This window comes from Panthera tigris, chromosome C2, assembly GCF_018350195.1.
Source record: "Panthera tigris isolate Pti1 chromosome C2, P.tigris_Pti1_mat1.1, whole genome shotgun sequence".
In the NCBI taxonomy this organism is placed as follows: domain Eukaryota; kingdom Metazoa; phylum Chordata; class Mammalia; order Carnivora; family Felidae; genus Panthera; species Panthera tigris.
Window position 1 is genome coordinate 109,196,438 of NC_056668.1, and position 27,117 is coordinate 109,223,554.

The 27,117-nt window shown below is 39.2% G+C and overlaps 2 protein-coding genes across 4 annotated transcripts in view; one reads left to right on the plus strand and one right to left on the minus strand.

Moving 5' to 3' along the window:
- Positions 1–11,440, plus strand: part of DHX36 (DEAH-box helicase 36) — a 51,084-nt gene extending 39,644 nt beyond the window's left edge. The window contains exons 21-25 of the mRNA XM_007086283.3: positions 1,616–1,715; positions 1,813–1,903; positions 6,507–6,627; positions 7,504–7,656; positions 8,063–11,440. Coding sequence (XP_007086345.2) covers positions 1,616–1,715; positions 1,813–1,903; positions 6,507–6,627; positions 7,504–7,656; positions 8,063–8,248 — 651 coding nt within the window. The 3' untranslated portion in view covers positions 8,249–11,440. The remainder of the gene's footprint in view (positions 1–1,615; positions 1,716–1,812; positions 1,904–6,506; positions 6,628–7,503; positions 7,657–8,062) is intronic.
- A 4,331-nt stretch (positions 11,441–15,771) lies between these two features.
- Positions 15,772–27,117, minus strand: part of ARHGEF26 (Rho guanine nucleotide exchange factor 26) — a 133,264-nt gene continuing 121,918 nt past the window's right edge. For all 3 annotated transcript variants that reach the window (XM_042999001.1, XM_042999002.1, XM_042999003.1), the window contains 3 exons: positions 19,875–19,942; positions 18,467–18,571; positions 15,772–17,912 (listed from right to left, as the gene is read on the minus strand). In XM_042999001.1, coding sequence (XP_042854935.1) covers positions 17,770–17,912; positions 18,467–18,571; positions 19,875–19,942 — 316 coding nt within the window. In that variant the 3' untranslated portion in view covers positions 15,772–17,769. The remainder of the gene's footprint in view (positions 17,913–18,466; positions 18,572–19,874; positions 19,943–27,117) is intronic.

A 27,117-nucleotide genomic window follows, 5' to 3' on the forward strand; every position in this document is an offset into this window, starting at 1 on the left:
AATGGATATCCCTGTAAAGGATTGATCTAGAAGAAAGAGTCTAGGTAATCACAGTTTGTAGATGCAGCCACAAAAGAAAAAATTGAAAACAATAAGTAAAAAGCTTCTAGACAGGAAGACAGGACTGATCCATCATGAAGATAATAGGTGTCTCTCCATAGAAAATTCAGGTGTAATTATGACTATGTATTCAGAGATATGTGCAAGAACATTTCCTTCAATAGAGAAAATAAAATGAACTACATGTATGAAAAGATGACTGAATCCAAGGGTTGAGAATATTCTATCCAGTCAAGATATTAATCCACCTATAAAGACAGAGGACAGGCATTCAAGAATGCATTTGAAATACTACACCCATGAGCTGTTCTTGAAAAAGAGACATTGAATTGCTGTCTATTAAGAGATAAAAAGAATTTCAGAAATGGAGAGTACCTATTAAATCAATGAGTGTTATGTGTGGATATCATTTAAATATAGAACAAATACAAAACAGTATTGGGAATTATAGATACAGAACAGAATAGAGTAGAATAGTTATTATTCTGAACAGTATAAAATAATGGTGATAAAAAAACCAGGACATGGTCTAGAGTGTCAGAGTCACGTAGTTCACAAAAGGGATATAGACTTAAGACCAACTTTACGTTTCATAATCTCTTATTTTAAGCTTAAAGGATCCTTTATTATCTTTTGTGATTGTGAAAATTTAAGATTCATCAATTTAATTTTTATTTCTATTTAACTTTTTAAAATTGAACTCAAATTATCCAGCACCCCCAAAAAATTGAACTCAAATTAATTTTAATACTCGTATTAAAATAGCTTTTATACATTGTCCCATTGTTAGGATAGCATTTCTATCTAACTCTTCTGTCAGTATATATGTGTAAATGTCTGCAGTATTATTTAGTTAGTAAATGGTTACTTCTGGCTAAACTGAGTTAGGGAAATTTCATTTGTACTTCCTGTATTACTTGTGTGCTTTATAATGAGCCATGCATCATTTTTATTCAAATTAGGATTCTTCTTCAAAACAAAACAGAAAAACAGACATTAAGCCTTTGTGCCAGTATGTAACAGCAGTTAATTCTCAGTAGTAGAACTATGGATGTAGTAGAAATATATGGATGTTGATTGTTTTATTTATGCTTTTCTGTTTTTTGGGAGTTTTGTTTGTTTTCAAAATATGGGGTGGAGAACCATTTTTTAAATTATGTTAATGAATCTTCTGCAGAATGGAGCAATACTTAAAACATCAGTGGTTATTCCTTAATAGCAGGCAAAACTTTTCTGTTAAAAAATCAGATGATATTTTAGGCTTATAGGCCATATGGTGTCTGTTAGAGCCACTCACTTCTGTTATTATAGTGTAAAAGTAACCATAAATAATAGCTGAGTGAGTGTGACTTTGTTTCAGTAAAACTTTATTGACAAAAACAGGTGTTTGTAAATTTTGTAGTTTGCCAGCCTCTGCTCTAAAACATCACATTTTTGCAAGTGTCTTATAAAGCAAGGAAAACTTACAGCTATTTATATGAGTATACGTTGTATGGCCCCTATAAAAATCTGTATGAAAGGTATTCTAGTTCTGTTTGTTACCATTGCTCCCTAGATGCTGCATAACATGAAAGGACAGTTTGCTGAGCATCTTCTTGGAGCTGGATTTGTAAGCAGTAGAAATCCTAAAGATCCAAAATCTAATATAAATTCAGGTAAAGAAGAAAATGCAGTGAAAATAGCTTGCTTTTTGCATTGTTTGTTGTATCTGTATTTTAATTTTTTTCCCCTCTATCTTCCTACTCCCAATAGATAATGAGAAGATAATTAAAGCTGTCATCTGTGCTGGTTTATATCCTAAAGTTGCTAAAATCCGACTAAATTTGGGTAAAAAAAGAAAAATGTAAGCATTGAAGATTATTATGAATTATTTCTAATTGTCTCCTTCAGCTTTTGAAATCCTCTTTATGGCAGCAGAGCTTATATTTTAAACTTGTTCTTCTTTATATTTGGGCCATGTTCTTGTTCTTTACTTTTGATCTAAATTGAAGAGAATGTAGGGGCACCTGGGTGGCTCAGTCAGTTAAGCATCTGACTTTGGCTCAGGTCATTATCTCACAGTTTGTCAGTTCAAGCCCCATGTCGGGCTCTGTGTTGACAGCTCAGAGGCTGGAGCCTGCTTGGGATTCTATGTCTCCCTCTCTCTGTTCCTACCCTGCTTGCACTCTCTCTCTTTCTCAAAAATAAAAAATAAAGATTAAAAAAAATAATAAATTTAAGAGAATGCAAACTATTTAACACAGGCATCACTTTCCCTCATAGCACTTACCTGGAGTCAGCTCTCCCATCACCCATTATTCACAAAGAACGTTAATGAAATATAATACTGGGGTAAATATTAGGAAAGTAAGCCAGCTATTAAAAAAAAAAAAAGTCAGTGCAGAGGCATCTGGGTGGCTCGGTCGGCTAAGTGTCCAACTTCTGCTCAGGTCATGATGTCATAGTTGGTGAGTTCAAACCCCACGTCAGGTTCTCTGCTGACAGCTCAGAGCCTGGAGCCTGCTTTGGATTCTGTGTCTCCCTTTCTCTACCCCTCCCCTGATTGTGTTCTCTCTCTCTGTCTGTTTCTCTCAAAAATAAACATTTAAAAACAGTGCATGGATGGCTATTACCTAGAGAAGACTTTTTTAGGGTTTCTTCTCTTCTAAGACACATAATTTTCTAATTTACCTCTTTGATGAAAATTGTGGTGATTTCACTGTTTTAGGTAATAAGGTATAACTTTTAAATATGTGTACAAATAATTAGCCTCAGGAATAATTGGAGACTGCAAGGCATATTTTTTGCCTAGCAAATAAGTTCATTCTAGTGAGGAAACAGCAACTCTAAGTCACAGATGTGTAGTAGTGTGTGAATGAAGACACATTAGACTCTTGTGTCATGTCATTAAAATAGTCCCTGGCCAGTGGATTCATAAGTGAATACGTTAATTTGAGCATTGTGTCCTAAGGAAGTAATTCCAAATGTTTTTTAAAAAGATGTATTGTAAAGAACATAGGTGTCCAAAAAAAAAAGTGGGGAAATTATTTGATATTATCATATTATAATGGCATTTAAGCTCATATAAATAAGGCATATAAAACAGTTACTGTACAATAACAAAATAAACTGACATTAAATGAAAAAGTTTGGATATCCTATGATGATAAACATGAAAATACAAGATCTCAAAGACAGATTAAAGTGCAGACATTGTTTTAGGGCAGTGCTTCTCAACTGGGGTGACTACCTGCCAAGGGACATTTTATTTGACTGTGACATTTGGGGTAGTTCCAGCTGGGGCAGTACTACTAGCATCTAGTAGATAGAGGCCAGAGATGCTATTAAACCTTTAATACCCAGGACAGCCTCCACGACAAGGATTACTCAGTTTAATATGTCAAATATGCAGAGTTTGAAAAACCTTATTGTCACATAGGAAGTTATGGATAACATGAATTTTAATCATTGTAACTGGATTATCTACACTTTAAGTGAACCAGGTACTTTTTTGAGATCATTACTTGGTCAGTTTTTTAAAATATCCATTCTTGTCTTTACAGATAGCTTAACAGAGACTCTGAAATACATTTTGTAAATTTCTCTGCCATCCTATGAAGGATTTACGGAAAAAAATGTAGTTCTGTTTGTATTGGTGCTTTATTTTGGTCTAGACCAGGGACCAGCCAATTTTAGCATGCTTGGCCAAAATTCTTGTTGGTATAAATTTTTATTGGAACAGCCACACCTCTTCGTTTACATGTTGTCTGTGTCTGCTTTCCTGCTTTGTCAGCAGACTTGAGTAGCTGTGATGGAGCTCATCTGGCTTACAAAGCCTAAAATATTTTCTGTGTGGTCCTGTACAGAAAAAGTTTGCCAACCCCTGCTGCTTTCATGATGGAGGGTTATAGGGTGGCATTGGTTAAATAGGCTGTGGTGAGGAAGAATAATTTCTGATTTTATTCTAAGGACTCATGACTGTGATTCATGAATTTGGTTAGAAGTATTATGAGTTCCTAGAACCATGGAAAGATACTCTTAAAAACAAATGGGAAGGATTAATGGATTAAGAGCTTTTATGTTGTCATTTAATACAGGCAATTACCATTGATTGTTTCAAAAGAAACTGTCAGACATCTCCATGTTGAATAATATTGATTAAAGACTCGTGTATTTTGAGGTAAAACTTTTATGACTATCAAAGAAAGACCCTGGAAATTGAGAGACTGACTAGAGCTATGTCAGAATACCTTTACTCCTTAGCAGTGCAGAAGCATGAAGATAAAAAGCTTCTGCATTGCAAAGGAAACAATCAACAAAACTAAAAGGCAACCGACAGAATGGGAAAAGATACTTGCAAATGACATATCAGACAAAGGGCTAGTATCCAAAATCTGTAAAGAACTTACCAAACTCCACACGCAAAAAACAATCCAGTGAAGAAATGGGCAGAAACCATTAATTAGACACTTCTCTAAAGAAGACATCCAGATGGCCAACAGGCACATGAAAAGATGCTCAACGTCCCTCCTCATCAGGGAAATCCGAATCAAAACCACACTGAGATACCACCTCACGCCAGTCAGAGTGGCTAAAATGAACAAATCAGGAGACTATAGATGGCTGGAGACGATGTGGAGAGATGGGAACCCTCTTGCGCTGTTGGTGGGAATGCAGAGTGGTGCGGCCACTCTGGAAAACAGTGTGGAGGTTCCTCAAAAAATTAAAAATAGATCCACCCTATGACCCAGCAATAGCACTGCTAAGAATTTACCCAAGGGATACAGGAGCGCTGATGCATAAGGGCACTTGTACCCCAATGTTTATAGCAGCACTTTAAACAATAGCCAAAGTATGGAAAGAGCCTAAATGTCCATCAACTGATGAATGGATAAAGAAATTGTGGTTTATATACACAATGGAATACTGCTTGGCAATGAGAAAGAATGAAATATGGCCTTTTGTAGCAACGTGGATGAAATTGGAGAGTGTTATGATAAGTGAAATAAGTCATACAGAGAAAGACAGTTACCATATGTTTTCACTCTTATGTGGATCCTGAGAAACTTAACAGAAACCCATGGGGGAGGGGAAGGAAAAAAAAAAAAAAAAGAGGTCAGAGTGGAAGAGAGCCAAAGCATAAGAGACTCTTAAAAACTGAGAACAAACAGGGTTGATGGGGGGTGGGAGGGAGGGGAGGGTGGGTGATGGGTATTGAGAAGGGCACCTTTTGGGATGAGCACTGGGTGTTCTATGGAAACCAATTTGACAATAAACTTCATATATTGAAAAAAAAATGAGAATAAGGGGCGCCTGGGTGGCTCAGTTGGTTAAGCGTCCGACTTCGGCTCGGGTCATGATCTCGCAGTCTGTGAGTTCGAGCCCCGTGTCGGGCTCTGTGCTGACACCTCAGAGGCTGGAGCCTGTTTCGGATTCTGTGTCTCCCTCTCTCTCTGCCTCTCCCCTGCTCATGCTCTGTCTGTCTGCCTCCAAAATAAATAAAAACATGAAAAAAAAATTTAAAAAAAAAAACTGAGAATAAATGAGGGGTGATGGGGGTGGGGAGGCAGGGGAGAGTGGGTAATGGGCATTGAGGAGGGCACCTGTGGGATGAGCACTGAGTGTTGTATGGAAGCCAATTTGACAATAAATTTCATATTTAAAAAAAATACACTTATTCCAAGTATTCCCATTCTGAAATTGGGGGATTTGAATGAATAAGAAACCATTGATAACATATTTTAGGATAGGTTTTTAAAAATAAGTTGTACCTAAAATCCCTTTTAAAGACAATTCTTAATTTTTTATTTTATATTCGTCTGGGTGTGTAACCTATGAAATTTTTTATTTTTTAAAAATGTTTATTTTGAGAGAGAGTGAGAGAGGATGCATGCTCGCACACAAGTAGAGGGAAAGGCAAAGAGAGAATCCCACACAGGCTCCATAGTGTCAGCATAGAGCCCAACTCAGCACTCAATCCCATATACATGAGGTCATGACCTGAGCTGAGATCCTTATTAAGAGTTAGATGTTTAACCGACTGAGCCACCCAGGGTCCCCATAATTGTTCATTTTACAAAGTTATTTTGGAAATTAAGGATATTGTCAGTATTGTGATTGATGGTAAAATGTATACACTATTCTCTTGGTCTGAATACCTTAGAATTATTTCAGATATTTATTTTATTCTTAGTTTTTTAGTAGTATAGTGTGAATAACAGAATTAAGGGATATTTCCTCACCTAAGATGTTCAGTAATTACACCTGCGAGAAAAGAGTTTGTCATGTGGTTATTCATATTTAACTGATATTTTTCCATGTTTGTTAAAATTCTGTTCGCAAATACAAATTTGTAAATTTATATTACAAAAAGTTAACTCACCTGTGGAATTTTTTTTTTAGATTCTGGGATTGGTTTGGATCTCCTAGAATTTGTCTAACAAATTGCATTTTAACTTTTTTTAAAGGGTCAAAGTTTACACAAAAACTGATGGACTAGTTGCTATTCATCCTAAATCTGTTAATGTGGAGCAAACAGAATTTCACTACAACTGGCTTATCTATCACCTGAAGATGAGAACAAGTAGTGTAAGTGAATATTTAACATAATCATGCACCTCGAACATTGATCTTTTTTACAGTTGCGTATTTCTCAATTATGAACAAAATTTGTTCTCTTCTGAAAATTTTTCTTCTGACATGAATTAAGGCTTTTCCTTTTTAATGTTTATTTATATATTTTGAGAGAGAGAAAATACATGCGTGGGGGAGGGGCAGAGAGGGAGAGAATCCCAAGTATACTCAGCCCTGTCATTGTGAGCCTGCCAGGAGGTGGTGGCTGTGGGGTGTGGAAGGTCTCAATCCCATGAACTGTTGAGATCATGACCTGAGCTGGACATTTAAGTGACTGAGCCACCCAGGCGCCCCGAATTATAACTCTGAAGAAAATAATCTATATTTTTAATGTGCAGCAGGTCTATCACGATGGATCTTTGTATTTTATTTAATTGGGACAGTTACTTGCTTTGCATAGTTTTCCTTCAGAGCCTGTTTTGAATAAATACTGGCATTCTCGGGTATAGGGGTTTACACCATACAAAGAATTATGCTGATATTTCAATGTATCAAGTATTGGTCAGAACATTGAGTGAGATTCTGTTTATATATAGATAAAAATAATTTCAGATACATTAGTGTTTTCATTGTGTCACTCAGGAAATATTTTTTTTAAAGAACAGTGCTATTTGAATTGAAACAAATATAAAACTGTGTTCTCTGGATTAATGAAGACTGGCTGGTTTAAAATGATACATTCTGAAAATTAGTTTCAGTAATCACACTAGCAGGATAACACCTGATTTAGAAGGAAAGCACTAATATCATTAGTACTGGTGGCAGTGAATTAATGTGGCAATAATCTTTCAGACTCCTGAGCATTTTAGTTTGCTTTAATTCTCATTACAGATATACTTGTATGACTGCACAGAGGTTTCCCCATACTGTCTCTTGTTCTTTGGAGGTGATATTTCCATCCAGAAGGATAATGATCAGGAAACTATTGCCGTAGATGAATGGATTGTCTTTCAGTCTCCAGCAAGAATTGCCCATCTTGTTAAGGTGACTGACTTTACATGATTGTCTTTGAATCTGCAGGCAAGTTAGCATGTGATCTTGCAGTTTTGTCCCAAGTGTTATATATGTTGCATTAGACATTTCTTGCTCGATTTGAACAGAGCAAATGGTGTTGAGAAGTTGATGCATAGTTTCTCAGAATTGTTTTTTGAGGTATTTATGGACCAGCCATTCTAAACGGCTCGGTGTGATTGAAGTTTGAATTTTTTAACTGGAGTATACTTTAGTTGGCTACTCATAACCACACTTTAGTTAGTTGCTCACTAAATATTTCAGTATTATGTATAATAGCTTATGAAATTGCTTGTAACAGCTAAAGTCACTTTTATTTATTACTCCGCTTAATAGTGTATTTGCCGTTGTTGAACATATGTGATTTTTCCAACCTTAGGAATTAAGAAAAGAACTAGATATCCTTCTGCAAGAGAAGATCGAAAGTCCCCATCCGGTAGATTGGAAGGACACTAAATCCAGAGACTGTGCAGTACTGTCAGCTATTATAGACTTGATTAAAACACAGGAAAAAGCAAGTCCCAGGAACTTTCCACCACGATTCCAGGATGGATATTACAGCTGACAACTTTTCTGTGGTGGTCTGAAACTTTGACAGCCATTTTCCATCATAGTTTAATTTTTGGCTAGATGCCAAACCACGGGACATGAATAATTTCCATATGTAAGGTAGAAATCTTCATTAGGTAGTAAAGATGTAATGTGCATGATTTAACAATGTTATCTGTAGCTATTATAAATATACCATAAAAAGCAATATGTCTTCTGATCATATATTCTGTTGTGGTCATGTCCACACTTTGGGAGGACTGCTCTTATATATATTGAGTGTTGTACCACTTGAGAAATGCCTTTGTTCTTTTAAGAAAAGTTAATCTTTCTGCCCATAGTGACTGAATACAGAAACCGGTAAAAAAACAGAATGGTTAGCCAAAAAGCAGTATCAGGTTAAAAAATTGAACACAACCACATTTTTAAGTAAAACTTCTATTAGAGGTAAATTAATCTGTTGTTATAAAGCCCAGTATTTAATAAAATGTACAGTGTATAAATCTCATCTAGCTTTTTGGCTTGGTTTCTACATCCATCTATCCTTTGGCTTATTTGATTTTTTTTTTTTTTTAATCTTTTTAGAATATATTTGTATCCCTTTTACTTTACCCGGTGCAGCATAATGTAGCAATTGAGAACATGAGTCTAGACTTGACCACCTAAGTTCAAATTTCAGCTGTGACTTACCAGCTCCCTTGGGCAAGTTACTTGGCTTTTCTCTTTTCTTTATCTGTAAAATAAAGGTAACAGTTGTTGAGGATCAAATATGTTAATGTAAAGTGCCTAGACTAGTGTCTGGCACATAGAATGTATTCAGTAAATCTTAGTTATTATTTGTCCCTGGATTTTATTTTTTTATAGCAATCCATTTTACATTCATTTTTGTGTTCTGAGTTCTGCTTTACCCTCTTAACCAGTGGAAGCTCGCGTGACAGGGCTAGTGATAGGCTAATATTTTCAGCCTTTCCAGACTGTGATAGATACTGTTGGTTGCTATCCAACAGCCATTTTTTCCTCCCCATTCGCTTGACTGTTCAAGTGTTCTCCCTCTACATAGCCTTGTGCCCAGGGGTATTAGACTCTCTTCCTCAAGGGTAACTCGGACTGTTAAGCCAGTTCTGCATGGTCTTATTCTTCTTAGAAGTAACTGATGAGGCATGAGTATGTGAACCTGTGTTGTCAATAGCAACTGACGAGTGACCTGCGAGAGGGCATCTGAGAAAGATTTTCCTCACTAGTAGATTTAGAGGAGGAAGTTTTCTCCTGTGGACATTGTCTTATCTGAATCTGGCACTGCTGTAGCCATTTTAGGATTCCAGGGGATAATGATGTTGGCTCAGTGGAAAGATATAAATCACTACAGTCCTTGATAATGCTAGTGAGCTGCTGAATTATCCAGTTCTAGATTTGCCTTGCACGTGGACTTATTTTAATATCATAAACCCTTCTTCATTGAGTTAAGCCACTTTTAGGTAGTATATTGTGTATAACTTGGCAGAAAGCATATTAACTGAAATACATGGTCTCCATCATTGAGTGTTTGCTGCGGCCTCTGTTTCTACCATTTCTTTTGTGATCTAACAGTTTGAACCACATGTCTGACAAAAGGTGTAAAAGTAGTGAACCTGAACATACCGCAAAAAGAAATAAAAGAACATCCTGCTGCACTCTAAAAAATTCAAATTTTACTGTGCCTTCCAATAAATGTAAGGAAACCAAAGGAAGAGTATCGAATAATAACTGGGATTTATTCATAATGCTATGGTGATCTGAGTAACAGCACTGGTTCAGGTACTGCTCTCATTTCTGGGAATGTGTGTCAACCTATCCTTATTATCTAAAGGTTTTGAATGTACTGTATCCTAAGTCCATTCTCTTGGCTAGTCTCCCAAAAGTGATCTTTTACTGAATTCTTGCATTGAGTCCTATGACAATATTGTGGTTTTGTCCCTAAACTCAAGGTGACCTGACCATTGGGTCCCATTTGCTCTATGAGTGTTTTTATGTCTGCGTATGTGTGTTTTTTCTTGCTTTTACTCTCCAGTTTAAATTCACAGTAGGCCAAAATGGTCTTGGAAGAAAGCATTTAAAGAATCTCTTTAAAAAAAAGGGATTATTACTTAATTGGTTCCATGTTCCCAAACCAATATTTAATCTCCATATGAATGAGGAAAATGTTCCTAAAGAATTGTTTAAATCAGCGATTGAGAGAGATTAAAGCGGTTACTATCACTCTCAATTTATGTCTTCTGTACAGCTGATCAGGATGGAAATCTTGATTGAAGGTGCTATTTGTGTTGTTTCTTTTGTTTACAGAATAGTATATTACTGAGTGGAAAATTTGTTCCAGATCTAAGTACTCTTTGTTATTTAGTAGTTTTAAAGAATCAAGACATTTAAAAGAAAAATCTATTTGCCTCACCATTCTTAGCAATACCTAGAATTCTTGAACTCTTGAACTCTGTCTAGAATAACTAAGAAACTTGGGTGGGTGGGGGGGACAAAGAAACCCCTGAGTAATCTTTAAAATGTGTCTTTGAAAAGTGAATGCATGTAATGCTTCCTAATTCATTAACTTGGGCAAAAGCTCTAGATACGTTTATACCTGTTACAGGTGATTTTCTGTTCTTCCTATATTTTTAAAACAAAGTCCACCCTAAAAGCTAGAAATTATTGAAAAGCTTTAGAATGAATTTATTTTAGTACCCCTTCACCCAAAGTAAATCATAAATTTTCTTCCACTCTTTTAGCTCTGTGTTTGTGTATATTTATTTTTAAGTAATTGTGATCATGTGGTATAATCATAATATGCTAATTGTTTTTAAATATTTTCTGATTTTAAGACAGTAAACCCTTATTTGTAGAATATTTGGGAATTGAATATATGAAGAAAAGCATGTTACCACTGTTACCTTTTCATGTATTTCCATGCTTTTTTTTTTTTTTTTAGCTTTAAGGAAGTATTTTATATATAATAAAATTTGCCAATTCAAGTATATAATCCCATGAATATTGTCAACGTATAAAGTCATGTAATGCCTGCCACCATAATCCTGACATAGAACATTCCCGTCACCTAAGTTTTCCTTTTCCCCTTTGCAGTCAGTCCCCTGCCTCTATTCCTACTCATTGACAACCATTGATCTGCTATTTGTCACTATTTTTGCCTTTTCTAGAATTTCCAATAAAAGGAAAATCATATTTAGTCTTTTGTGTCCAGTTTCTTTTACTTAATGCTTCTGAGATAGTCATGTTGTTGCATGTGTCAGTAGTTTGTTCCTTTTATATTGTTTAATTGTATTGCCTTGTATGGTTATACCATAGTTTGTTTATTCTTTGATTAGTTGATGGACCTTTCAGTTATTTTTTTTTTATTATTATAAATAAAGCTGCTGTGAACATGTGTATACAAGGCTGTGTGTAGATAAAGGTTTTCATTTCTCTTAGGAAGATACCTGTGATTAAGATTGTTGTATCACATGGTAAGTGTGTTTAACTTTGTAAGAAACTGCCAAACTGATTTCCAAAGTGGGTGTGCTATTTTACATTCCCACTGGCAATATATGAGGGGTTCCAAGTGTTTCAAATCCTTGCTAGTACTTGGTATTTTTGTTAATTGGTGTTGTTTAAGGTTAGCCTTCAGTAGATGTGGAGTCCTGTATCATTGTGGTTTTAATTTGCATTTATTTCTATAATGATTAGGGATACCAATCTATAGTTTCCTTTTTGTGGGGTAATGGTGGCCTTACAAAATGAGTTGGGAAGTCTTACTCTTCCAGTTTCTGAAAGAGGTTTGTATAGAATCGGTGTTAATTCCTTAAATGCTTGTAAGAATTCCGTGAGGGGCCCTTGGGTGGCTCCAGTGGTTAAGTGTCTGACTCTTGGTTTCGGCTCAGGTCATGATCTCACAGTTTGTGAGTTCGAGCCCCACATTAGGCCTTGCGCTGACAGTATGGAGCCTGCTTGGGATTCTCTCTCTCCCTCTCTCTGCCTGTTTGCCTCCCTCTCTCTCTCTCAGAATAAAGAAGTAAAATTATAAAAAATATTCTCCGGTGAAACTGTTTGCACCTGACATTTCTTTTTCAGAAGTTTTTAGACAAATTCTATTTAGTAGTTAGGGGACTATTTAGAGCTTTGGTAGTTTGTGGTTTTCCATGAGTTGGCCCATTTTATCTTAGTTGTTGAATTTATGAGTCTGAAGTTGTTTAAATATCTCTTTATCCTTTTAATGTCTGAGGAATCTGTAATGATGTCCCCTTTCATTCTTGACACTGGTAATTTTCTCTTTATTATTAGTCTTGCTAAAAGGTGCATCAGTTGTATTTCACCTTTTCAAAGAACCCATTTTTTAATTAAGTTGTTTTCAAAGATTTTATTAAAGATTAATCTCACCCAGTGTAAGTGCTTGAACCCACGACCCTAAGACCAAGAGTCACATGCTCCCCCAGCTGAGCCAGTCAGGCTCTCCTAATTGAGTTGTTTTCTAATTGTGGAGATTTGAGAGTTCTTTGTATATTCTGGATGCCACTGCTTTATCAGGTCTGTATTTTGCAAGATTTTCTCCTATTCTGGATTATCTTTTCTTCTGTCACAGAGCAGATATTTTTTTATTTTAACAAGGTTCAGTTTGTAATTTTTTTCTTTCATGCATCCTGCATTTGGTTGTCCAAAAAAAAAAAAAAAGTCACTGCCAAACCAAAGATCACCTAGATTTTCTGTGTTACTTTCTATTTATGTATGTGTGTATGTATGTTTATTTTTGAGACAGACAGTGTGAGCGGGGCAGGGGCAGAGAAAGAGGGAGACATGGAATCCGAAGAGAATTCGAAGCAGGCTCCAGGCTCTGAGCTGTCAGCACAGAGCCTGATGCAGGGCTTGAACCCACAAACTGTGAGATTATGACCTGAGCCGAAGTCGACGCTCAACTGACTGAGCCACCCAGGCACCCCTTCTGTGTTACTTTCTAAGGGTTTTACAGCTTTGTGTTTTACATTTAAGTCTAAGTTTCCAAGTGGTTATTTATTTTTATTACTTATTTCTAACCCAAGTGTAATCATAGAACTCTGTATACAATTTCAATCCTTTAAAATTTGTTGAAACTTGCTTTATGACCCAGGAAATGGTCAAATGTTTTAATATTCTGTGTGTTTTTGAAAAGAACATATATGCTTAAATTGTGGTGTTCTATATATGCCTATTAAATTTTAAATTATCGTTAAGAACTCCCACACTTTCATTGATTTTTATCTCCTTCTACACTTTTATTTTTATGTAGCAAATGAGAGAGTTAAAGTGTTACAGGCTATGATTTTTGATTAATTTCTTAAATTTCTCCCAATTTTTGTTTTACATATATATTGAGACCATGTTTTTGAGAGAAAATATACATGGATTTTATCTTCCTGGTTCAATAAAACTTGCATCATTATCTAGGGTCTCTCTGTCCCTAGTCATACCTTTTATCTTAAAACCTATTTTGTCTAATATTGACATAGCTACATGTAGTAAATATTGTGAATATTGGGATGTTCTGCCCAGATCCTCCCTCAGGACTGAAGGAATATGTCCTTAGCTGCTGCAAGTGCTGTCAGATGACTGCCTTCACCCGTCAGCCCTCTATAGGAATTGTCCTCAACTGATGGGAATCACTTTACCCAAGGCCCCTTCCCCCTGCGGACAGCCTGCATCCTATGACCAGTCAGAGCAGTTTCTAAAGGTACAGTCCCTTTGCCAATGCTCCCTGTCTCTCCACTCTCACATAGGACTCCAAATGAACCTCTTCATTTTCCTTATCTCTTCTCTATATGCTTCTTTGTGGGTGTTTCTCCTAGCCTCTCTTCCAGTTCACCAACTACCTAATCTGTTAAACCTAGTTCCATAATTTCTAGTGGTGGTGGGTTTTTTTCCCCCCTCAGTTGCTTCTTACAGTTGTTTTGTACTGTGTTGCATTTTAAAGTTTGGCTGAGATTTATCTCTATAAAGATGGTGGTTATAATTGTTCTATGCATGTAATGATTTCACTAGAGTCCCTGTAAGTATGTTTTTTCTGTATCATTGATGCTGTGTCTCCCAATGTTTGCTAATTTGTGGAACCTTTTGAGAAATTGTTCTTGGAAATAACTGAGAACTAAGAGGATGCTAGCTTCCTGCAGAGTAAGGCTTAACTTGCTTTTGTCAGGACCTCAGTGTGCTAGAAGCCCAAAGAGCAAACTTTGCGGTCCTCCAAGCTCATATCCTCACTCCAGAACAAGCCCTTTGGAGATTTAATGCACAAGAGTGATAACTGTAGGCACTAAACTCTGCCCTGCGTTATTTGGCACTGCAGTCCCCCAAGTGGCTCTGCCTCTGCTGCTTTCTAAAGTCCAGGGAAAACGCAGCGGTAATTTGGGATATGGAGGATGGAGTAAAGAGGGGAATGGATCTTGCTAGGTTCAGAGAAGGTATACCCATCTCTTTCCTCTTCCATCACCGGCTTGAGGAAAAATCCAACAAAGATGCCTTTGATTGGTGTTTCCTATCACATGGCTGTATTATGACTAGATACATGATACAGGAGAACGAGTTAGCATTTTACGATTTACAAGTGGTGGTGTAGGCAGAATTTTAAGATGACCCACGTTATCCCTGCCCCCTCCCCCCACGTGTTGCATCTGTGGTTATGTGATGTTGCATGGTAAAGGAATTTTGTGGATCTAATTAAGGTCCCAAATCAGTTTATTCTGAGTTAATCCTAAGAATGATTATCCTGTTGTAGGTCTAATAATTATGTGAGTTCCTTAAAAGCAGAGTTTTCTCCAGCTGGTAGTGTAAGATGGAGTCAGACTGCAAATGTGAAAAAGATTAAACATGCCACGGCTGCCTTGAAGATGAAGGAACAGGTCCAAGAAGCTGTGAGCAACCCCCACCCCTGGCAGCCAGCAAAAAAGCAGGGTTCTTGGTCCTACAACTACAAGGAACCGAATTCTGCCAACCACAGGTATGAGCATGAAAGATACCAAGCTCTGGCTGAGAAAGCAGCCAGCCAACACTTTGATGTCAGCCTAGTGAGACTGAGACTAAGCAGAGAACCTACCATGCCATGTTGCCATATTGGCCTTCTTACTACACAACCGTGAGATAATAAATGGGTGTGGCTTAAGGCATAAAGTTTGTCGTAATCTGTCATGCAGTAAAAGAAAATACAGGAGTCAGTCTTCGCCTTCCACCAAGATTCACAAAGTGGTGAAATTTCACAAGCACAAAGGTTTGGCTACTAGGTGGCCAAAATGAGTAAGATGTAACGGGAACCGCAGACTACTTACGATAGGCTGTTCAGTTGTGTAGTTTTGTGGAAACTGAGAAGAAATGGCCCCCAGCTCTTTATGCCCCAGCCTTCTGGGGCAGCTGATGCCACCATGTACCCAACAAGGAAAGATCAGTGGCCTCGAACGTTAGCTATAGATCCCTTCTGAATAGACCTTTGATTTGACCCAAAATTCAGCAAATTATATACTTACTGCATTCTATAGTGAATTAAATCACACAAGTACTAAAGAACAAGTATATACAAAATCTTTATAAATTCACTTATTTCACCAAAAGTATACAAGCAGTATCAATTCACTGAGACAAAAATGAGTATTTTTGTTCTCCACAGGTCACTGAAGTCCTTGTACAATTCCAAGAAGCTATTCATAGAAACGGAACTAGGTTTGAAAACAGTACTGTGTCATGTAAAAATTACAATTCACTGTTGAAATCAAACATTGTGAATAATGTTAAGTACCTGCTATATAACACTTTATCCAATAACAGTATTAACTGCTTGCTAAATAAGGCTTTGATTTATAAAATGCACATGTTTCCAAAACTGTTTAACATCTCTACTTATAAATTAATTCACAGGATTCCTATAGTTGCTTTTTAGCTTCAAATGGATATTAGCGAAACTAATACGAAATGATCCCCTTTGCAAGCAATGAATTTACTTTCCTTCCTAAATGCAAACATCACATGAAATTAGATTACAACCTTTTTAACCTCTCCTCTAAAGGGTCTGTGACATGAAAGAGGAGACCAATGCCTTGTTTACCAACCTGGAGACATCTCTTGCCATCAATTCACTGAGTGGCCCCGACCTCCAGGAACTCAGGGCCTGGCATGTCTTTTACATCCAGCACTGTATGCATAAGTAAAGGAGAGCAAACAAAGGACCAGAAGGCCCCGTGTGAGCCAAGCATACTGAGCAACCACACTGTGCTTCTGCTTTACTCACTTCACTCATGATCTGGGTACCTGGTTGGCAGGCAGTAGATGGGACATGTCACACACAGATCTGAGTCCTCGAATAATGTACCCTGTGCCAGGTTTTTGTCCCTTTGTGGAAGAAAAATGGAGTAGAGAGGAACATAGCTGCCGGTAAAAGTTACTTTCCCCTCTCTCCATCTTCCTTATGAAATGTACTATTAAAATGATTTTTCTCTCTCCTTGCACCAATGGAAGAAATGAAGTTCTGTAGACACCCACAGTTAAGAGATCCTCCAGATCCAGCAAACAAGACCCTTAGGACATATGAAACGGATTCCCATTAAGACCAAACTGTTATGCTTCAATCAGGTACCAGGCTGGCATCTTGATACCTTGGTGAGGCCTAAATTTTACCTTCCTTGAGACTGTATTTCAGCCAATTGCCTGTTTGGAACAGGAGTAGGAACAGTCAAAAATATTAAATTATAAAAGGCAAAAAATTATTAAAGGCAAAGCAGCCTCATGTCAGTTTATCAGCTCATTTGGGAATATCTTTAAAAAAAGTACGACCCCTGTCCTACATTCAGGATTTTGTCACTTATGTGAACCATCTAAATCCTATCTTATTAGAGTAGCTCGAGTTTTATCAGGCTATACCAGTATTGGGTGAGGTGAATCTAAAAAGAAAATCTCCTAAGTAAGCTTCTCTCCTAAGGAGAAAAGAGGTGGCAAAAATTCAAGTGTTAATTTCCCTTTCCTGGGAAGAATTTTAGAAAAACTCAATAGCTCATCTTTTGAGCTCTACCAGCTCCTTATGAAATCCTCATAGCATTAGAATCATCTAAAATACAAGAGGCAGAAAACATATTTACAAAACTGGGCATTCTTTAAAAACAACTCTTGCTAATACTGGGAAAACCATGTAAAGGAAATGTCAAAAGAGGGACAGAAACATCCTTGGCAAAGTGAGGAAAGAGAATACCAGGGTACAGCATCTAATATACATTTTTAATGCCAGAAAATGGTGAACCTAGGAGGAGCTGAGAGGTGGCCTGGTCCCTGAAGTGGACTGCTCAGCTATGCGGACCTAAGGAAGTTTGCAAGTGGATGACTGTGCACACACCGAACCTTGCGAACTAACTGGTAGCTGTTCTCATGAGAGAGCATAACCACCTGGCAAGCTTAAAGGCAAGTGTTTTCATTCTTTTAATTAAACAGGCTGTGTTAAAATTCACAAAGCCGGCCCAGAACCAAGCAGCCCGCTGTGATGTAGTGCAAATCTCACGGTAACGGAAGGCCGTCGAGAGGCTACACATTGGTTTCCAGTCCTAGCAAGCGTCCCATTCTCTCCACGTTCTTGTCAATTGTAGCCTGACAGGTTATCTCCTTGGCACATTCCATAGGAAACCAGCCTCTCTCTCCGTCTCGCAGTCGTTCCCCCTCATACCAGCCTGCAAACAGGAACAGAGTCTTCATGAAGCAATGAGTGTCTGGATGAATCTGGACCCTGCCTGGCTCTGAGGAGGATGTACCCCAGCTTGTGCATGACGTGATGGAAGGTGAGGAGAAAGTGCAGCATAGGGAAGGGCCTCAAGGAGGAATGAATGACATACCCGAGGTGGCACACAATCAGGAACCCTGAAGGGAGAAGGTTGAAAAGAGCCTGGGAGCTTGGGCTGGGCTGGAGAAGGGGATGCTGTGCATAGGTAGGGGCAGCAGGAAAAGGATTTTTTTTTTCCTTAAGTGAGGAAGGAAGAACCTCAAAATGAGAGGTCACTGGGGGAGTAGGAAGGAAGGGAAACATGGTTCCTTTTGAATAATACACCATGTGACTGCATTCCTATTCAGAAACAAAAGCAATGGTGTAGCTACAGGAAAGGCAGGAGCAAATGAGCAAACAAACCAAAGGGATATGAAATATGAGCATTAATAATGAAATGAGACTCTTTGGTTCTACGGCACCCTGAATGCTGCACCAGGAGTATCCCTAAGAACCCCCACTTACCATCGCTGATACGTTGATAGATGAGAACTACATCCGCCACCTGTAGGGAGAGTTCGTCTGGCTGTTTGGCGGTGAAGGATCTAATGATTTCTACCTGGGTCAGTGCTGCGGAGGTAAAGGGGACATACTAAGCTCCCAGTAGCAGAACAGGTACAAATCAATACAGTATATTTACTCAATCTTTCTGTGCAATTCAAGGCCAGCTTGACAGAAACAAGTTAAGTTTCTATCAAGCAGAAACTCTGTTCCTCGAACAGTCTTATTTGGCTAAGAGCTTTAGAACTTTAGAAGCTCAGGATCAAGAGAAGCCTTTTATGATGCATGCATCCCCTCAAAAATAACCTTGATAAGGAGCCATTAGTCATGTCACATAATAAAGCAGACAACAGCCATTGTGCATTGGGGAAACTGAGGCCAGACAGATTAGGTGATGTGCCAAGGCCATGCAACTAGTGATAAAATCTGCAGTACCCCCATTCTCCCGGCTCCCACCCAGGCGTTTTTCCCTAGTTCACCAGCACAGGAAAGCTGCCAAATAAGGTCAGAAATAAAAGGAGCTCCAACTGAAAGTCAAACAATATTTCGAGTTCTCCCAACATGCTGGCTCATAACAATTGTAACTTCAGTGACTTGATACTGACATGAGTTCTTAATTTTTTTTAAATATAAAACTTGATTTTAGGCAACTTTTAAACCAATCACTTTAGCTTTGGCTCTAAGCTTAAAGCTATGATCTCTGAGTGCTCCAAGCTAACCACTCTGGCTGCCCTAGTTCTTTCGTTTTGACCTTCCAGCTAGAAACATCCAGAAAAACATAAAATCAAAGTCAAGGTGCTACTAAGCACATGACACCACCCTTTATTTACTGCATCAGTTTCTACTTCCCTAGAAGAAGGAAATGTATTTTCTTAATGTTATCACTTTAATAAATAAGGTCAAAAGGAATGGTAACATAATTTTCTTTAAGATTAAAAAATACATTCCACTTCGATTCAGACTGTCAGTATGGAGAAGGCTTAAACGTGCAACTCCTGCCCACTAACAACTGCTGAAAATCGAAGAGGTTTATAGTACAAGCAGAGCTTTCAATTTAAGTTACTTAACTTAATCCTGACAATATCCCTGCATTGTATATAGGGATACCCCTGACTTGCAGATGCACAGGCTCAGGAAGGCTGTGCAACAATTGGCCACGTTTATGCAACAAAGAACTGCACCTTGGATTTGAATTCAGACCCCCTGACCTCCAAGGCAGGGATCACACAGTTCTGACGTAGGGCCACAGGAAGGAAAGCTTGGAGGAAACTTACAGCGTGGGTATTGTGGCCATTAAGCACTAATAACCCAGCGTCCAGCAGGGGGCACAGCCCCTCCACATTCCAGACCAGGCTGCCCTCCAGGTACTTACAGGTTCGGTCCAGAGGTTGCTTCCCGCTACTGTGTCCCAGGGCGGTGATCCAGCGGGCTCGCTCGCTCCTAAAACACACAGAGCATATCCAACTGAGAGATTCAACATGTCTGGACACAGAATGCAAAGCCATTCCCAGAAAACAGGGAGAGACTCCCCAGGGAGTTATGGTGGTGTATGAGTTATTTAAAAAGGATAACCTGGGGAATCTAGGCTGAAAATTAGTCAACACTGTTAAAAGATTCTGAATGAATTTGACTAATCATTGATTAAACAGAATTTAAGTTTAACATTTTTAAATTTTTTTAATGTTTATTTTTTGTGAGAGAAAGACACAGAGCATGAGCAGAGGAGATGTAGAGAGAGAGAGACACAGAATCCGAAGCAGGGTCCAGACTCTGAGCTGTCAGCACAGAGCCCGATGTGGGGGCTCAAACTCAGGAACCACAAGATCATGACCTGAGCCGATGTCGGACGCTAAACCGACTGAGCCATCCAGTTGCCCCTCAACATTTTTTAAAATTTAAATTCAAGTTAGCTAACATACAGAGTGGTTTTGGCTACAGGTGTCGAACCCAGTGATTCATCTCTTACATATGACACCACTATTTAATAAAGAGCTGATTACACTATCACATAATCACATAAAGATATTTAGTATATTCAATCTGATATTTTAACATTTCAAAAAAGTGAATTTCATTTAAAAAAAACTCCTAGTAAATCAGTTTCTCTACACTCTCTTCTTTCCCCACACTCAAACCATTTCACAAAGATGAGAAACCTGACCTATTTAAAGTTGTGTAGTTCTTTATACAGCTAATACTGCCAAACATGAGCCTTATTGAAATAAAAATTCTTTGAACGTTTTTAGACTGTTCACAAATGCTTAAAATGGCTTAATGAATACAGCCAAAAAAATGTTGAGGGGAAAAAACGAACTGGGACTTTTTATATAAAGCCATCATTACATGAAACAAAACAATTATTTCAAGGATCAGAAGTTTCAGATAAGCATTATTCCATAATTCAGTTATCCTCCGAAGGTCCAGTATCAAGATTGCAATTAAGTAAATAAGGCTCACACACACACTTTAAAATCTTTGAGGCACTTAGTAACTAACCCATACTACATAGCAGACACAAGCATGTGACATCCATTACTTCATGTAATCCTCCAAAAGCCCATTTAAAGGATGAGAAAGAAGGCTGTGTGGAGGTCCCAAGGCAAGTGATACAAGTCGTCAGTTTTTATAAGGCACTCCACTGTCTTAAGAAGGGGCACCTTTATGCCCGTACTTGAAATACATTTTTTTCTCCTGTAACAGCCTGTACCTAAAGATGGTTGTCACCCTTGCCCCATCTTCTCTGCCCCTCAAGCATCCTTCCACACAGACTGCTTGTGAGCCTGGGGCATGCCACGCTGTTCCACACCCTTTCCTGCCCATTCCCACTCTCAAGTAGAACCTCTGTTTCCACCCCTCATACTCATCATTAATGAAGAACATCCATAAAACAATGCACTAATCTTAAGTGTATACAGATCTGTGAGTGCTTATGTAGGTGCACCCAACACCTTGTGTCCCTTTCCCATCAATAACCTCCCACAAAGGGAACCACCACCAGAGACTCATTTTACCTGTCGTGTACTTTATAATGGAATTCTTCAGCATGCCCACTCAATCTTGCAAACACAAGCCTCACCTCCTCCAGCTGGCCTCCTCTGATGCAGGAGCCCACACCTCCATCCCCATCCAGTTTGCCAATTCTGCTCCCACGCACTCCTCTGCTCAGCCCTATCCCGTTGCTGGCCAGCTGGAAGCCTCACAAAGGCAGGCATCTTGCCCTTTCAGTTCACTGCCGTATCTCCAGAACATAACCAAGGCCTATAAAGATCTGTTAACCGGATGATCATGACCACTCATCACATACTGACCCCCATTTAGTGGCTTGTCTGTTTCTCTTGGCCATAAACTTCAGTAGGTAAGGCATTGGGTCTTGTTCTAAATAGTTATTAGAGCACTTATGTGCCAGCTGTGCTACTTTTTTGTATTTGGTGAGTACCATCTAATTTAATCTTTATGACAATACTGAAATTAAATATTACCATTCTTCCCCCCACACCCTCCAGAGGACAAAGCTGGAGTGTTAATAAGCATTTGCTCACAGTGACACAGCTAAGTGATGGAGTCAGAAAATAAGCCAGGTAGGGGTGCCTGGGTGGCTCAGTCAGTTGAGCATCCGACTTCAGCTCAGGTCATGATCTGACAGCTTGTGAGTTCGAGCCCCACGTCAGGCTCTATGCTGACAGCTCGGAGCCTGGAGCCTGCTTTGGCTTCTGTGTCTCTCTCTCAAAAATAAAATAAAAAAAAAAAAAGAAGAAAGAAAAGAAGGCAGCCTGGGATCTAGAAGGTGATGCTCCCTATCAGGTGCTCTCAAAGTAATGAGGGAAGTCAGGAAGGGTGGAAACTGCGATGTGCTGAAAGACAGACTTAGTTAAGAAAATGAGGCTGAGCCCTAATCAAGCTGATGCATCAGGTAATAATGTGCACAATTTGTGTAGAAACTGATGATACAGCTTGCTTTAAAAAACAAAACAAAGCCTCGGGAAGATGGCGGCGTAGGAGGACGCAGGGCTCACAGCGCGTCCTGCCGATCACTTAGATTCCACCTACACCTGCCTAAAGAACCCAGAAAACCGCCAGAGGATTAGCAGAAGGGAGTCTCCGGAGTCAAGCGCAGACCAGAGGCCCACGGAAGAGGGTAGGAAGGGCGGCGAGGCGGTGCGCGCTCCACGGACTGGCGGGAGGGAGCCGGGGCGGAGGGGCGGCTCGCCGGCCAAGCAGAGCCCCCGAGTCGGGCTGGCAAAAGCGGAGGGGCCGGACAGACTGTGTTCCGACAGCAAGCGCGACTTAGCGTCTGGGAGGTCATAAGTTAACAGCTCTGCGCGGAAAGCGGGAAGGCTGGAGGACAAAGGGAGGGAGAGCTGCTGAGCCCCCGGACGGCAGAGCTCAGCTTGGCGGGGAACAAAGGCGCCAGCGCCATCTCCCCCGCCCATCCCCCAGCCAAAATCCCAAAGGGAACCAGTGTCTGCCAGGGAACTTGCTCGCTCCGCGCAAACACCCAACTCTGTGCTTCTGCGGAGCCAAACCTCCGGCAGCGGATCTGACTCCCTCCCGCTGCCACAGGGCCCCTCCTGAAGTGGATCACCTAAGGAGAAGCGAGCTAAGCCTGCCCCTCCAGCCCCCGTGCACCTTGCCTACCCACCCCAGCTAATACGCCAGATCCCCAGCAACACAAGCCTGGCAGTGTGCAAGTAGCCCAGACGGGACACGCCACCCCACAGTGAATCCCGCCCCTAGGAGAGGGGAAGAGAAGGCACACACCAGTCTGACTGTGGCCCCAGCAGTGGGCTGGGGGCAGACATCGGGTCAGACTGCGGCCCTGCCCACTAACTCCAGTTATACACCACAGCACAGGGGAAGTGCACTGCAGGTCCTCACCACGCCAGGAACTCTCCAAAATGACCAAACGGAAGAATTCCCCTCAGAAGAATCTCCAGGAAATAACAACAGCTAATGAACTGATCAAAAAGGATTTAAATAATATAACAGAAAGTGAATTTAGAATAATAGTCATAAAATTAATCGCTGGGCTTGAAAACAGTATACAGGACAGCAGAGAATCTCTTGCCACAAAGATCGAGGGACTAAGGAACAGTCACGAGGAGTTGAAAAACGCTTTAAACGAATTGCAAAACAAAATGGAATCCACGATGGCTCGGCTTGAAGAGGCAGAGGAGAGAATAGGTGAACTAGAAGATAAAGTTATGGAGAAAGAGGAAGCTGAAAGAAAGATAAAAAAATCCAGGAGTATGAGGGGAAAATTAGAGAACTAAGTGATACACTAAAAAAAAATAATATACGCATAATTGGTATCCCAGAGGAGGAAGAGAGAGGGAAGGGTGCTGAAGGGGTACTTGAACAAATTATAGCTGAGAACTTCCCTGAACTGGGGAAGGAAAAAGGCATTGAAATCCAAGAGGCACAGAGAACTCCCTTCAGACGTAACTTGAATCGATCTTCTGCACGACATATCATAGTGAAACTGGCAAAATACAAGGATAAAGAGAAAATTCTGAAAGCGGCAAGGGATAAACGTGCCCTCACATATAAAGGGAGACCTATAAGACTCGTGACTGATCTCTCCTTTGAAACTTGGCAGGCCAGAAAGGCTTGGCACGATATCTACAGTGTGCTAAACAGAAAAAATATGCAGCCGAGAATCCTTTATCCAGCAAGTCTGTCATTTAGAATAGAAGGAGAGATAAAGGTCTTCCCAAACAAACAAAAACTGAAGGAATTTGTCACCACGAAACCAGCCCTACAAGAGATCCTAAGGGGGATCCTGTGAGACAAAGTACCAGAGACATCACTACAAGCATAAAACATACAGACATCACAATGACTCTAAACCCATATCTTTCTATAATAACACTGAATGTAAATGGATTAAATGCGCCAACTAAAAGACATAGGGTATCAGAATGGATAAAAAAACAAGACCCATCTATTTGCTGTCTACAAGAGACTCATTTTAGATCTGAGGACACCTTTAGATTGAGAGTGAGGGGATGGAGAACTATTTATCATGCCCCTGGAAGCCAAAAGAAAGCTGGAGTAGCCATACTTATATCAGACAAACTAGACTTTAAATTAAAGGCTGTAACAAGAGATGAAGAAGGGCATTATATAATAATCACAGGGTCTATCCACCAGGAAGAGCTAACTATTATAAATGTCTATGCGCCAAATACCCGAGCCCCCAGATATATAAAACAATTACTCATAAACATAAGCAACCTTATTGATAAGAATGTGGTCATTGCAGGGGACTTTAACACCCCACTTACAGAAATGGATAGATCATCTAGACACACAGTCAATAAAGAAACAAGGGCCCTGAATGATACATTGGATCAGATGGACTTGACAGATATATTTAGAACTCTGCATCCCAAAGCAACAGAATATACTTTCTTCTCGAGTGCACATGGAACATTCTCCAAGATAGATCATATACTGGGTCACAAAACAGCCCTTCATAAGTTTACAAGAATTGAAATTATACCATGCATACTTTCAGACCACAATGCTATGAAGCTTGAAATCAACCACAGGAAAAAGTCTGGAAAACCTCCAAAAGCATGGAGGTTAAAGAACACCCTACTAACGAATGAGTGGGTCAACCAGGCAATTAGAGAAGAAATTAAAACATATATGGAAACAAACGAAAATGAAAATACAACAATCCAAATGCTTTGGGATGCAGCGAAGGCAGTCCTGAGAGGAAAATACATTGCAATCCAGGCCTATCTCAAGAAACAAGAAAAATCCCAAATACAAAATCTAACAGCACACCTAAAGGAAATAGAAGCAGAACAGCAAAGGCAGCCTAAACCCAGCAGAAGAAGAGAAATAATAAAGATCAGAGCAGAAATAAACAGTATAGAATCTAAAAAAACTGTAGAGCAGATCAACGAAACCAAGAGTTGGTTTTTTGAAAAAATAAACAAAATTGACAAACCTCTAGCCAGGCTTCTCAAAAAGAAAAGGGAGATGACCCAAATAGATAAAATCATGAATGAAAATGGAATGATTACAACCAATCCCTCAGAGATACAAACAATTATCAGGGAATACTATGAAAAATTATATGCCAGCAAATTGGACAACCTGGAAGAAATGGACAAATTTCTAAACACCCACACTCTTCCAAAACTCAATCAGGAGGAAATAGAAAGCTTGAACAGACCCATAACCAGCGAAGAAATTGAATCGGTTATCAAAAATCTCCCAACAAATAAGAGTCCAGGACCAGATGGCTTCCCAGGGGAGTTCTACCAGACATTTAAAGCAGAGATAATACCTATCCTTCTCAAGCTATTCCAAGAAATAGAAAGGGAAGGAAAACTTCCAGACTCATTCTATGAAGCCAGTATTACTTTGATTCCTAAACCAGACAGAGACCCAGTAAAAAAAGAGAACTACAGGCCAATATCCCTGATGAATATGGATGCAAAAATTCTTAATAAGATACTAGCAAATCGAATTCAACAGCATATAAAAAGAATTATTCACCATGATCAAGTGGGATTCATTCCTGGGATGCAGGGCTGGTTCAACATTCGCAAATCGATCAACATGATACATCACATTAACAAAAAAAAAGAGAAGAACCATATGATCCTGTCAATCGATGCAGAAAAGGCCTTTGACAAAATCCAGCACCCTTTCTTAATAAAAACCCTTGAGAAAGTCGGGATAGAAGGAACATACTTAAAGATCATAAAAGCCATTTATGAAAAGCCCACAGCTAACATCATCCTCAACGGGGAAAAACTGAGAGCTTTTTCCCTGAGATCAGGAACACGACAAGGATGCCCACTGTCACCGCTGCTGTTCAATATAGTGCTGGAAGTTCTAGCATCAGCAATCAGACAACAAAAGGAAATCAAAGGCATCAAAATTGGCAAAGATGAAGTCAAGCTTTCGCTTTTTGCAGATGACATGATATTATACATGGAAAATCCGATAGACTCCACCAAAAGTCTGCTAGAACTGATACATGAATTCGGCAAAGTTGCAGGATACAAAATCAACGTGCAGAAATCAGTTGCATTCTTATACACTAACAATGAAGCAACAGAAAGACAAATGAAGAAACTGATCCCATTCACAATTGCACCAAGAAGCATAAAATACCTAGGAATAAATCTAACCAAAGATGTAAAAGATCTGTATGCTGAAAACTATAGAAAGCTTATGCAGGTAATTGAAGAAGATATAAAGAAATGGAAAGACATTCCCTGCTCATGGATTGGAAGAATAAATATTGTCAAAATGTCAATACTACCCAAAGCTATCTACACATTCAATGCAATCCCAATCAAAATTGCACCAGCATTCTTCTCGAAACTAGAACAAGCAATCCTAAAATTCATATGGAACCACAAAAGGCCCCGAATAGCCAAAGTAATTTTGAAGAAGAAGACCAAAGCAGGAGGCATCACAATCCCAGACTTTAGCCTCTACTACAAAGCTGTCATCATCAAGACAGCATGGTATTGGCATAAAAACAGACACATAGACCAATGGAATAGAATAGAAACCCCAGAACTAGACCCACAAACGTATGGCCAACTCATCTTTGACAAAGCAGGAAAGAACATCCAATGGAAAAA